This window comes from Leguminivora glycinivorella, chromosome 5, assembly GCF_023078275.1.
Source record: "Leguminivora glycinivorella isolate SPB_JAAS2020 chromosome 5, LegGlyc_1.1, whole genome shotgun sequence".
Taxonomy (NCBI): domain Eukaryota; kingdom Metazoa; phylum Arthropoda; class Insecta; order Lepidoptera; family Tortricidae; genus Leguminivora; species Leguminivora glycinivorella.
In genome coordinates, this window is record NC_062975.1 from 2,636,837 (window position 1) to 2,651,351 (window position 14,515).

At 36.9% G+C, this 14,515-nt stretch overlaps 1 protein-coding gene across 1 annotated transcript in view; it reads right to left on the reverse strand.

Moving 5' to 3' along the window:
• LOC125226452 (cAMP-specific 3',5'-cyclic phosphodiesterase-like) overlaps positions 1–14,515 on the reverse strand; it is a 729,130-nt gene that overhangs the window by 52,513 nt on the left and 662,102 nt on the right. The window contains exon 7 of the mRNA XM_048130434.1: positions 12,852–12,916. Coding sequence (XP_047986391.1) covers positions 12,852–12,916 — 65 coding nt within the window. The remainder of the gene's footprint in view (positions 1–12,851; positions 12,917–14,515) is intronic.

Consider the following 14,515-nt stretch of genomic DNA (forward strand, 5'->3'; position numbering starts at 1 on the left):
CGACGGGGTGTAATAAGTTTGACGTGTCTGTCTGTCTGTATCTCTGTCGGTCTGTCTGTTTGTCTGTCTGTGTGTGTGTCTGTGGCATCGTAGCTCCCGAACGGATGAACCGATTCAGATTTAGTTTTTTTTTGTCTGAAAGCTGAGTTAGTCGGGAGTGTTCTTAGCCATGTTTCATGAAAATCAGACTACTATGTAGCGGTCGGGGGTTTTTTTAAAAATTTAAATTTTTTGGATAGGTTATTATTTACTCACTAAACTGAATTGCGTCCCGGCAATATTTCATCGCTCACGACATTCCGGGTCAAAGCGGCTAAAATGGGAAAAAATGGTTCATTCAATTTACATACTCCGCTTTAAATCAGAGTCCGAATCGGGGGAATTTACATATTCATGGTGGCATTTCTGAGAGTTACAGAGTGGGAGATACTGTGCCTTATCGACGGCAACGGAACTTGGCGTGTTTAGACAAACTGCATTTTATGAGAACTATTCTCTCATCATCATCAGATTGACGACCGGTCTGGCGTAGTTGGTAATGACCCTACCTGCTAAGCCGCGGTCTCGGGTTCGAATCCCGATAAGGGCATTTATTTGTGTGATAAGCACAGATATTTGTTCCTGAGACATGGATGTTTTCTATGTATATAAGTATGTATTTATCTATGTAAATAAGTATGTATATCATCGTCCAGCACCCATAGTACAAGCTTTGCTTAGTTTGGAGCAAGGTTGATCTGTGTAAGGTGCTAAGGTGTCCCCAATATTTATTTATTATTATTTATCTACGATACGAGGTTGTAATTTTTATATGTGCCCCAACTCCGCATGTTCGGGGTTATATTTGGAAGTTCTCATAGCATGTTGGAAATAAGTCACAATAAAGAGCGTGCACCCATCTTAAAGGCAACGCACCTCCAACACTTCTGGTGTTTCGGGTGTCCATGGTCGGCAGTGATCGCTTACCATCAGGCGACCTGTCTGCTGGTTTGCCTCCTATCTCATAAAAAATATGAGAAAATAAAGTGTAGGTACTTTCTATCCTAGAAAACATGTTTTTTTTAATGTTTTATTAGTGTCGTGGTCATATCCTCGTAGTAGGTATCCTATGGACGACAGACGTTATTAACGGGCATGATTCTTATGTTGTTATCAAACGCGTTCTAATTATAGAGTAAAATATTGTTACTTAATAATGTCATGCCTAATGTAATATAGATAGCTACATTAGATTACATAAAGCTGTAGAATTAGCTGTAAAAGATACTAGTATCACCACATCACCAGTGATCAACAAATTTAATACTTTTTGATATTATTGTGCATAAACTGACAAACATATCAGATAGCAAAATATTTCAATTGATTGTGATTGTTAGATGACAGCGTAGATATTTATCACCAGTATTTAGCACAAGGTCTTAGATGCCTAACGGGGTATCTAGAGCACTCTAAATTAACACATTTCATTTAGAAATTAAGCGCATCATGCTTAGTGTGTTATGATAGTATAGGAGCAGACGAGCGTTTTCAAAATATTAAAAAGCTAAGGACTTGTTTCATGAATTTTATCTGAAGCAAAAGCTTTTTTATTTGTGGAAATAATGATAAATAAATTATGGGAGTTGAAAAAACCAACAACTTTTGCTTATTTTGACTCAGAATTACTAGCTATTGATTAAAATAAAATAATAATCTTTAACTGGACAAAAATGGTATATGTTTTGTGACAGTCTGTAAAAAATGTAATGGTATAATTTGTTAAAAACATCACAAAAACTGTAAATTATTTTTGGACATTTGTATACCAATCCTGAACCTTAGTAGCATTGACATTTCAGTTTTTGAAAACAGTAATTGTACGGTGAGGTGGTAGTTTCTTTTTATTAGGTACCTATGCATAAATCTATAACACGTGACTGTGTAAAAGGCGGCATGGAACAGCACACCTAACAACCTAATTCAGCAGAGTTAAAAAACGTAGCGTTCCGGCGGCGTTCCGCCCGCCCGTCTATCCCGCTCGGCAGTGGCCTACATTTCACGTTTTCCTGGAAACGCTCACATCGCACGTCCCGAATTCTCCCAGTTCCCGGCCGCAAGTCATTAGTACCTGTCACGGTCCAAATACGCAACGCTTCGCGGACTTTTCTTATTTTTGTACTAGAAATTAGCGAGCAGGATTTGTAAACAAAACCTATATTTATTACTATAGTTTATAAGTAATTTATTAACAACATTGTCGACCAAAAATGACGGAGGGAATTACTGGAGGGAAACACAACATAACGTAACTAACGTTATGTAACGAAAAATATATACGCCATCTCAAGTATTTATTTACTGATATTATCTACATTATCATTCTTGTTTAAAAACGTGACCCCTTTCAGATTATGAAAAATGTAAATTTGACACAGTTAGGGCCAGTTGCATGAACCACATTTGACTGACACATCATCGTAACGCAGCAGACGTCTATGGAACTTCCCATACAATAAAATTTAACGAACGCTTTAACGCTTTGATGCAACCGGCCCATAGACTTAAAAACCAATGGCGAACATGTCGATATAAAATAATGTAATTTTAATAAAAAAGAAAGCCATTTCTGATCAGTACCCATAGAATTTATAAAATATACTCAAACAAAGATATAAATATTGAAATTTTGCTCACTTACCTTTATCACGAAAAATAATACGAAGATACAATAAATACATACTTAAATAGTACACAAAGTCATATTCTAAACACACCTGCAAAAAATCAACCGATTCTTTACTCAGTGTATACAAAACTAAGACAAATAAATAATCTCATGAAACAACCGTTTGAAACATAAAACAATATCTCACTGAACTTCTAATACGTAGCTATGAATTAAATCCATACAGCCTCCAAATATTTTGAACTTATGAAAGGTAACGTAACAAAACCAACTTTTACCAATGCTGTCTAGGCTTAAAACCGAATGACAATGTCGATAAATTAGTTGACAAAATTTTAGTGCAAATGAAACGGTCACGATACAAGCAACTTCTCAGTTAAATTGGTACGTAGTTGTTAATAGAATTTCGGACTTGAAGCAAAATTTATTGTCAAGCAAATACAGTTCGGAAAATTTATTTAAACTCGCATGATACGTCATTTTTTTATACCACGCCGGTGGCAAACATGTATGCGGCCCGCCTGATGGAAAGCGATCACTGTAACCTATGGACGCCTACAACTCAAGGGGATTTATTAGAAAGGCATTAGAAACTTGTACACTCCTTTTGTTGGCAATGTCAAAAGTGACTGTCCCTAGTGTCCAACAAAATCTTAATATCTTTAGGGCCCATTTAGACGGTACGAGAACTCGTATATTTATTACATTTCGGTATTTGATGGCTGTGAAAAATTTAAAGTAACCTCAACAGTCCGCAGTGTAACTATAATCGCACGCGAGTTCGCACGCCGTGTAAATCAGGCCTTAAACGAGCAATTATTGTATATTTATTTATTTATACGAGTGTACACTGGCTATCTCGGAAACAGCTAACGATTTCGCTCAAATTTATTATGTGATGGTTTTCGAGGGTGAAAAAACCGGCCAAGAGCGTGTCGGGCCACGCTCAGTGTAGGGTTCCGTAGTTTTCCGTATTTTTCTCAAAAACTACTGAACCTATCAAGTTCAAAATAATTTTCCTAGAAAGTTTTTGTAAGGATCTACTATTGTGATTTTTTTCATATTTTTTGAACATAGGGTTCAAAAGTTAGAGGGGGGGGACGCACTTTTTTTTCCTTTAGAAGCGATTATTTCCGAAAATATTAATATTATCAAAAAATAATCTTAGTAAACCCTTCTTCATTTTTAAATACCCATCCAACAATATATCACACGTTGGGGTTGGAATGAAAAAAAATATCCGCCCCCACTTTACATGTAGGGGGGGTACCCTAATAAAACATTTTTTTCCATTTTTTATTTTTGCACTTTGTTGGCGTGATTGATATACATATTGGTACCAAAATTTCAGATTTCTAGTGCTTACGGTTACTGAGATTATCCGCGGACGGACGGACGGACGGACGGACGGACGGACGGACGGACGGACGGACGGACGGACGGACGGACGGACGGACGGACGGACGGACGGACAGACAGACATGGCGAAACTATAAGGGTTCCTAGTTGACTACGGAACCCTAAAAATCTACCTTGTAGTCTGTGTATCTTAGTCTTAGGAGCCGGGAAACAAATTTTCCATTTTTCATGCGTTTTTCTTCCGCATTATTAAACGTAAAATAGATATATCATTGTGTGGTATATCATCCAAAACACGATATGATAAAATTGAACTCCGAGTGAGGTACTTAATAATAACGAAGGATTTATTATTTTGTATTGCAGATTTATTGGTTGGGTTGATTTTTAATAAACACACGGTATAGAGGGTATGTGGAAGATTCTCAGAGCCTGTAACTATAATTAGAATAATACAGCCCTAGAGAAACACAGAGATATAGATTACATACGATATCATTGTAACACTTCTCGGTATTGGCGTCTACAGCCCCTAATGACAACGTTCGTATGTTCAGGGCCTTTAGCCAAAAGTAAAATCGTTGACTTTCCGTAGCGGATTTTATATGAAATTCTGTCGCACAAATACAGCAGGGCTAGCACATGATTGGCGCGAGATTATGTCAGCCGCGACATAGACTACCCGTCCTTGTCATTTAACACATGTGATATGTCGCGGCGGGATCTAATCATGTACTAGCCCTGCAGAAGAGCTTTTTAGGGTTCCGTAGTCAACTAGGAACCCTTATAGTTTCGCCATGTCTGTCCGTCCGTCCGTCCGTCCGCGGATAATCTCAGTAACCGTTAGCACTAGAAAGCTGAAATTTGGTACCAATATGTATATTATCAATCACACCAACGAAGTGCAAAAATAAAAAATGGAAAAAAATGTTTTATTAGGGTACCCCCCCTACATGTAAAGTGGGGGCTGATATTTTTTTTCATTCCAACCCCAACGTGTAATATATTATTGGATAGGTATTTAAAAATGAATAAGGGTTTACTAAGATCGTTTTTTGATAATATTAATATTTTCGGAAATAATCGCTCCTAAAGGAAAAAAAAGTGCGTCCCCCCCCTCTAACTTTTGAACCATAATTATGTTTAAAAAATATGAAAAAAATCACAAAAGTAGAACTTTATAAAGACTTTCTAGGAAAATTATTTTGAACTTGATAGGTTCAGTAGTTTTTGAGAAAAATACGGAAAACTACCGGCCGGTTTTTTTTCATTTATTTAAAGGACCAACTGAAGAGCTACGACTGGTTCTGCCCTCATTACGGCTAATCCGTTGAAATTTTATAGTGTCCAAGTAGTTCCAACGGCCGCCGCTAGCATTAATGTTGGACATGCCCATAATATGACGTGTACTTGTGACAATCAGCGTCACTCTGTCACGCATGTTGACGATAACTAAGATACGCTACGAATCGTCATAGATTGTACCCTTGGCTACGGGCCTGGTACAGGAAAGTAAAGACGTGGGTGTGTCAATTACCTACTGTCCAAATAAAGCTGGACATTCACAGGAAAACCACAGGCGAGTGTGATTTGCCTACGTAGAGGTTTTAACAATCACATGACGAACATGAGATTTTCCCATGGGAAGTTATTTTTTCAGGAAAACTGAAGAAAAGCTCGGGGAATGGCGAAAAAGGCCATGTACCATTTGATTCCTGACAGTTTATTTTAACAGAAATGTGTTCATGAAATTACATATTCATGCACATAAGTGAGTGTGCACGGGAAAACGTCCCACTTTGTCGATTGCTACAAAGCCGCTTTGTCAGTTTATTCATATAAAGATACAAGTAAATCTAGTCTTAATGGTAACCGACAAAGTGGGACGTTTTACTAAACTAATAAAAGGTAGAAAGGAAGAAAGAAGAAGATTGTTTGGAAGGCACAAACATTCTGTGAGTTGCGATTAAGAATATAATTTAGAAAATAGACCAAAACGCTGAAATTCACTACAGAAATCTTGTTTTGTTTTCGAGTAACAGCTACTTTTGATGGTTTTGCTATAACTACCCGAACTACGTTTATAAAATTCAATTGAAAAGAAGACTGACTTGTTAGAACACAAAGAAGCGACTGAATCCATACTAATATTATAAATGGGAAAGTGTGTGTGTCTGTTTGTTTGTCCGTCTTTCACGGCAAAACGGCGATGAATTGACGTGATTTTTTAAGTGGAGATGGTTGAAGGGATGGACAGTGATATAAGCTACTTTTTATCTCTTTCCAACGCGAGCGAAGCCGCGGGAAAAAGCTAGTATATTATAATTTAATTGAAAGCTCTACAAAGATATCAATCGTGCGAAACTAATTTACGACCGCACTGAGTAGGTACGATAACAATATGCAACGATTGTGTGAGATATGAACCAGTTCGTAGTACAGTGTGAGCTAAAGCTCCCGTCAAAACATCCGCTGATTACCAATAACAGCCCTGTCAAAGATTAGCTAGATATCGAAATTGTCTAAATAAACACAAAGCAATTTAAAGCTTTTCTCTTTCCGATATAAATGGAATTGTGATATCAATTTAACGTGCATTTAAGACGCAACAGGACGGGTCAGTTTTCCATACAAACGCTCTCGAGCTCTCGACTATTTCCTCCCTCGTTTTTGAAGCTACAGCAATGATTTTTTCAACACAGACCGTTTTAATTTTTTTGATATTTTTAGATTGAAAGACGCTAGAGTCCATTATGGCGCAAAAAAAGGTGTGATATTCAAAATTGGTAACAATTAGCCAATAAAACTACGGGAAGACGCTAGAGTCCATTTAAAATTCCCAAAAATGTGTTATATTCAAAATTGGTAACAATTAGCCAGTAAAACTACAGACTATTTCGTTACACATAGATTATTTCATTGTTATTCAGATTTTCATCGTTCCGATTGATTAAGTTTTGGAGGAGGTAACAGTCAAGAGCGGCACCTCGATTTTAAAGATTCTCAATACCTTATAACTGAGTTGTCCTTTAATGGACATTTTTTTTCTATATATCTAGTTACAACAAGAGTTAACTAAAATTCCCAAATTGGGGGCTCCTTTCCATTTTAGAATTTTCGTTCCTGTTGCCTCTTAACAAGTTTGATATCTATCGACAGTATCTATATTCGGATCATTGAACGTAAATATCGTAATCTCATTCTGATTCGCAGTAGCAAATTGTCAAATTCAAGGAAAATCTGTACGTGCACATTTCCAATAAGTACTTTTCCTGTTGACCTGAATTTAATACGTAGGTGCTATATTAAGTACTACGCGGAGATATGATAAAATTGGCACGTTGTAAAAGTATTACAATATGGGTATGAGATAATTTCGGGATAAGATACATTATCGGTTTTCTAGGTTTAATAATGAGGTTGGTATTATTACGCCGTTTCCCTATCACTTGACAGCTTTGAGATGCATTCTTTTACAGGTGAAATGCTGTCAAATGGATTTTTTAGTTGGATTCGTTTTTAACCCCCGACGACGGGGTTTTATAAGTTTGACGTGTCTGTCTGTTTGTCTATCTGTCTGCCTGTCTGTTTGTCTGTCTGTCTGTATGTGTGTCTGTCTGTGGCATCGTAGCTCCCGAATGGATGAACCGATTTAAATTTAGTTTTTTTTGTTTGAAAGCTGAGTTAATCGCAAGTGTTCTTAGCCCTATGGCTATACCTATGTATTTTATGAAAATCGGTCCACTATTTATGTCGCGGGTTTTTTCAAAATTTTAATGTAAAAACAGCTACTATGTCTACCTCACACTGACACGAAATATTCGCTAACGTCTGCCTATAATGAGATGCAAAGAAAGTGCACGCTAGATAATTAAGTCAGCGCCAGGTCAGTGTCACACTCTTAGTAAAGCTTCTTGTTTCTTTCTAATAGAAATACATATTCATACCTATCACATTTTTAAATTACACTAACTAGAACAAACGAATGTATATCGTGTACCTTGTGAGAGAATCGATAATATTGAACAAAAAACTGGCCCAGAAAAGACAGGATAGCCCACTACTCCACCGGCAAGAGCAAAGCTATAATAAAAGAGACACGGCGATTTTGATAGTTCACCGCTGGGCGAGTAATTATAAACATCGCCGTGTCTCTTTTATTTACACGGAAGTGATTATCTTCTGTTCGTTTTTATAGCCGATAGCTCATAGTTTACTAGCTCGCGGTGGGACCAGTGCCTAATGATGGTGACGATTTTAACGATCTACCAATGCCACGTTTAATATAAAAACTTGCAAAATCGAACTTATTGTTAATAAAAAAGCATTACGAACGACATTGTGAATTATGTTACGCCCGACGGCGTGGCCACTCTGCCAATCCGCCCGTGAGGAATATGGGATACTCATCAAATTACGCAAATTGCCAAGGGATTGTTACTGGAAATACCCGAACCTTAATGACATGCGTCACATGACTGACATAACATGAGTGATATCGATTTTGCATAATTTTTTCATGATGTGTTTCCTTAGCTAAGTTTGTTAAATAATAACATCAACTGATATAACGTATTATTTTAAGCATGTTCTGTATTACTTAATCCGTTCTTTTTGTTGTATCTAATGTTGGTTTTTGTGGTACAATAATAATGTGTTTATTGAAAATCAACTCAATTTTACTGTTTCATAATAAACCTGTTAGCTGTGGCCACCTATAAGTGGCTAAGCATCTGATAATGTTTAATTTTTTTGTTTCTACTATAAAAACAAAATGAACATCCTAATTTCCTATAGAATAAAATTTGAAGGACTGTAGGCCTAGCACATGATGGCCGCGGGAGTATGTCGCCGCGAGATAGATGACACGTCTTTGTCTAACTGTATTAATGACATAAGGACAGGTAGTCTATCTCGCGGCGACATACTCCCGCGGCCATCATGTGCTAGGCCTACTGGTCCCCAGTCCTTCAAATTTTATTCTATAGGAAAGGTCCCAGCTCCAAAACTCATTGTGCTGGCCTTACAGGACAAGTTTGAAAGAAAGAAAGTTTTTCAGATAGTAAACAGTTCCTGAACGATTCTTTATTAGAACCATACATTTTTCGTGACGTTACGATTACGATGCTATCCAGTAACATATTCTAAAAACGTCAAAAACTCAACGGCAGAAGCCAAGACGTTCTTTCTATTGTAACTAGTGTTTGTTTTTATTTTTGGCTGTCTGATCTGAACGTTTATTATAATAGTGTGGCGAGGGTATTTTATAAAACGACCCATTTGAGCAACCCTCGATGATGGTCGGTATGAAATTATAATTAACTTTGTTGGTACTCGTTTTAATCGGTTCGTCCAATATGATGATATTCGCGTAAACCATTAACTAACCAAAATTTTCCCATTTGGTAAATATTAGTTTCGGTGATGTGCATTAGTGATAATTGCAAAATAGTTATGTACGTCCTCACATAGTAATCTAAATCCAACTTGGAAATGGTCGAGTTACTGTTGCATTTTGCTTATTTTTATTATATTGAATTACTTTTCTATGTCATCAACCTTCAAATCAAGAGTGAACAGGCATCTTCTGGGCGAGCTCACTCCATCGTAGGCCACGTCTTTGCCTTTGGCTAGTCTGTGGTCAAGAGTAAGCCCATTTATAATAATATTAAAAAAATCTATTGACCATGGTACATGTGTACCTAGCTAATATATATAATACTAGCTTTTGCCCGCGGCTTCGCTCGCGTTAGAAAGAGATAAAAAGTAGCCTATGTTACTCTCCATCCCTTCAACTATCTCCACTTAAAAAATCACGTCAATTCGTCGCTCCGTTTTGCCATGAAAGACGGACAAACAAACAGACACATACTCTTTCCCATTTATTATATTAGTATGAATTAAGGAATTTATGAAATGTAATTGAGTCTTAGATCCGGAGGTCACACAAGTACAGTGACCCGGAATAACCTGACACAATCTCATTTTTTATACCACATCGGTGGCAAACAAGTATTGCCTGCCTGATGGAATGGGGTCACCGCAACATATGGACGCCTGCAACTCAAGGGGTGTCACATGCGCGTTGCCGACCCGTTAGAAACTTGTATACTTATTTTTTGAAGAACCCCATATTTCTAGAGACATAAGCTTGTCAGCTATTTATGCAGCCTTTTTTTGGTGCCGGTGACTACACCAAAGAGTTTTTCGGAGCTTATGTAGATGTACAAAATCCCATTTGATAGTCGTTAGTCGCTTCTTACTTCTTAGTGAAGGAAAACATCGCAAAGAAAGCGAACTAATCCCTAGGGTTTAGTTTACCCTCTGGATTGAAGGGTCAGATGGCAATCGCTTTCGTAAAAACAAAACCGGCCCCAGGATCTCACATTAGCCGTTGCAAACGAGATAACGCTAGGAAAAAAAGAAGGAAGAGAGACTGTAGGATTTCAAATTTGAAGAAACGGTACCGTTGAGATGAAAAAAATAGAATTGAAAGATCTGTTAGGTTTCCTCATAACCCATTGTGTTCATATGGACGCGTAATCTTTTCCAGGTAGCCAGATCGGACGGATTACTAACAGATTGAGGCTTGTTTACAAAAATATTCTGCGAAATATGAGCATAATATATACTTCCGCTTTAAAAAGGGCCCATCGACTTACTTGATTACATCACTGATAAGTCACTTCAACTTGGCAACATTGTAATCTTGAAGTGTTTATCACCTGATAAAGTGTCCCTCTGTTGGATTATCGGAAGATTTGTTTACAACTATTCCTCAATTGCCAAAATGACACGAATTTATCTTATCTTTAAGTGTTTCAGTCATATGCTCAATGCCGAACAGGAAGTGTATTTTAGCTGCGGATACTGTGGCTGCGGTATCTATACCTACACCATCTATAGGTATGAAATGGCAAAAAAGCCATGAAATATTAAAATGAGCTTGATATTCTAAGGCTTTATACAGTTTATGGTTACTGTTAATGAATCTAACAACGTATACAATAGTACATTTCGATACAAGTGCGTAAAAGAGGAAGTTCGAAACGAGTGGCGATAAATTAAAACACGACCGAAGGGAGTGTTTTAAATCGACACGAGTTACGAATTTCCTTTTCGCACGTGTATTGTACGACGTTTTTCAGTACAGATGAGCCTCCGAAGTTTCGACCTGGCATATAATGAACCACTTCTCGCACTAGTGCGTAAAAAAAACACCATCTGTACTGAAAAATAATATTCGTGATCACTAAATAAATAAAAAAATGCTTTTATCTATCTAGGTTCTAAAATATTGCCAGCTGCAGCTCTTAAAGGCAGATTGAGGTCTGTCAGCGAAATAATGGGATTGGGATATACGAGATACTAGTAACGGTGACAATTTCTTATACCTTTTTCAAATTAGAAATTAATAGAGATTCATGTTTTACGTATGATAAGGTCTTGTCACCGTTACCGAACGCTGACCGAATCATCAAACATGACGGTGCCACTTTCCATCTTATTTTTCGGTAGGTATAATGTATTTTACAACGCCAGCGTTATCGAGAAATTTTACAAATCAGGGTGCGTAGCCGAATGGCAAAACGCTCACGAAACGAAACGCTCGTAGACATCTATCTCTATCGCTCTTGCGTATTGGAGCGACAGATCCAGACTACCTTTCGCGGCGTTTCGTTTTCGTTTCGCGTAGCAGAAATGCCATTCGGCTACGGGGCCAGGAATTTTATTATTATTATATCATAAACAAGTAAATATAACTCATTAGTTAGCAAAATCAGTTTCGTATCAAGACACCTACTCCTAGTTTAAACACCCAACAGTGTACATAAGATTTCCAAAATAAATACAGCAGTGATAACAGCAGTTGGTTCTCTCCACGTGCTAATAATAAACCGTACTAATTAATCCAAGTTATGACTCGTACAATCGTAATTGGTGGACTGACCTTTGACCGGCGATAATCTAGTAAACTAGTATCGTGAGTAGAATATTTTACATTTATTCCTTATATTACAATCAGATTTTTTGAGAATGTACTAAATACAAAGTCGGTTTTAAAGAAAAGGCACCCCCTAACATATCAGTTAATATCTATGTATAAGGACATTACTTTATATCTCTTTTTTCAGATTAGAATATTAATAACAAGAATGATATTGCCAACTTATCTGTACATAGTGTTAAGCAAATAAATGCATTTCATTTCATTTCAACCTCAAAAGTATGTAGTGGCAATTTTTGAATCCCCAAAAATTTGATTTGACACTACTTACCACAATTGTTAATTTAGATGTCGTCTACATAAACGATATTGGAACAGTTGGAGCCCTAGCAGTTCAGAAAATATTTTAAAATAAAATTATGGAAACGGATTATATCGCGGATAATGAATTTACAATTCATCCACAAGTCGACGATGAATTGATGAGTTGGATATGAATTGTAAATTCATTATTCGCGATATAATCTGTTTCCATAGATTGATTTCATGAGTAACTGTAAGAAACCGAAGATATTCCACTACTTTTCACTGGTACTGTTACAATAGAGTACTCTACTATAATTTGAAGTATACACTTATGACGAGATCCTAAATTTAGTTTCGTGTATAGATTGTGTAAATTAGGTATATAAAGTAAGAAATATCTCAGATCACGTGTGATTGACGGTGTTCTGAGGCTTTCTTATTTACTGATCAACTTGTGTATACTATTTTTCTGTTCGACGGAGCCGCGAAGCGGAACTTTGTTTAGTGCAGCGGCCTGAAATATGACGTTTTCCGGCCGGAGGACAGAAAAGATAAGTGTGGAGTACTTACCTCCAGGGTTGAGGTTCTTCGGTTGAGGCGTGACAGCCGTCGCCGCGCCGGACGATCTCCGAGACCTGGAACGAGAGCAATCTTACATTAAAAACACTTTCTCAAACATGTTATGAAATGTTGTCATTACGTTCGTTAAAATAGACTTAAAAAAAAACATTAAAAAAAAATTGACTTCAAAGTGTCACGTTGCAGGCGGCGCAACTCCAGAGAACGGGAACGGGTAAGGAATATCAATATTACAGGCCTAGGCCGGAAAGCATTTTTTTTTAAATTTCATTTACAGATATTTATGACATAACATTAAAGGGGCTTTACGTTTAGACTGCAACTCGTGTAGGATCTGAGCTATATTATTTTTTGCAGCCTATGTTTTTATTTTTTTTTTTTCAAAGATTTTAAAAATTATCTTAGGTAAATACTAGTTCAATGAAATGTTTTCAAAGGGTGTAATCATTATCTTGTTCGTTTTTCAATGTAGAAAGAATGATGTCATCTAGGTATAATGTCCTAAAATATGCATAAATTCCAAGGGAAGAGGAAAAGTTACACGCTCAAATAAAAATCATTAAAAATATTATTCTCACTCGTACTTATGTACATTATGGAGGTGAACTGGGTAAATAAACTAAGAAGAACCCGTGGCACTTGACATACATGTTTGTATACGCGCAGGAAATAATAAAAAATAATGTTAACAGGAAACATATCAACATAAATTGTTACCAGTTTATCATAATCCGGATAGTTTTTTAATCTTATAATCGTATTGTGATCTAATGAATGCGTATTACCGAGGACAGACAATGAATCATCTAGTACAAAAACAATAATAATTTTAATATAATCATCAATGATATAATATAAATATTCAACTATGGGAACAAATCAAATTATTTTTAACAAATATTTTGATTTGTGTTTTTAAGTAGATGACATAATGAAGAGAAATTTTGACGGCTTCCACTGTGACGGGGTGGCCTAGGGGTTAATTGCGTTAGCCCTGATTGCTAAAGACGCCGGTTCGAATCCGGCCTTCGCCCGTAATTTCTTCTGTAATACGTGACATCTTTTACATTTCCATTGCTATGTTAATTTATTCCTCATATACTTAAATATTTATTTAGTTTATCTTGTGATATTTTTCATATGACTCTTATCTTAACATCGGTTACTATATTCTGTTGGTAGGTAAATCATAAAATCTGCAGTATCTGCACGCACTTTAAATCCTTTTTCTACTCCCGAACTGTAATTCGTCATTTACAGGGTCGTGCATAGATCTTTAAAACCCTACATAAAAGTCTATTCCCCAAAGCCAGCGTCCGCCGGCTTTCCGCGCATGCGCTCAGTATCGAAAAAACTGAAATCGCATTGTTTGGCGCTGTAACCATGGCAACGCATTGTTATAACGATACTGCGCGCGTGCGCGGGAAGGTTTTGGGCAGCTGAGCTGACAGTGCAAACCTTTGCGTCAAAATACAAAAAACAGTGTGAATTTCAAGAAAGTTATTCAATAAAACTATTAAAACTAAGTGCATGGTCGTAGAAAAAGTATTGTATGCAACGGTGTTTAACTGCGTCAAAAAATACTCATGGCGTCTTAATAACAATTTTCGGCTTCGCCTCAAATCGCCACTCGTCTTTTTTGACCTCCTTTAAAC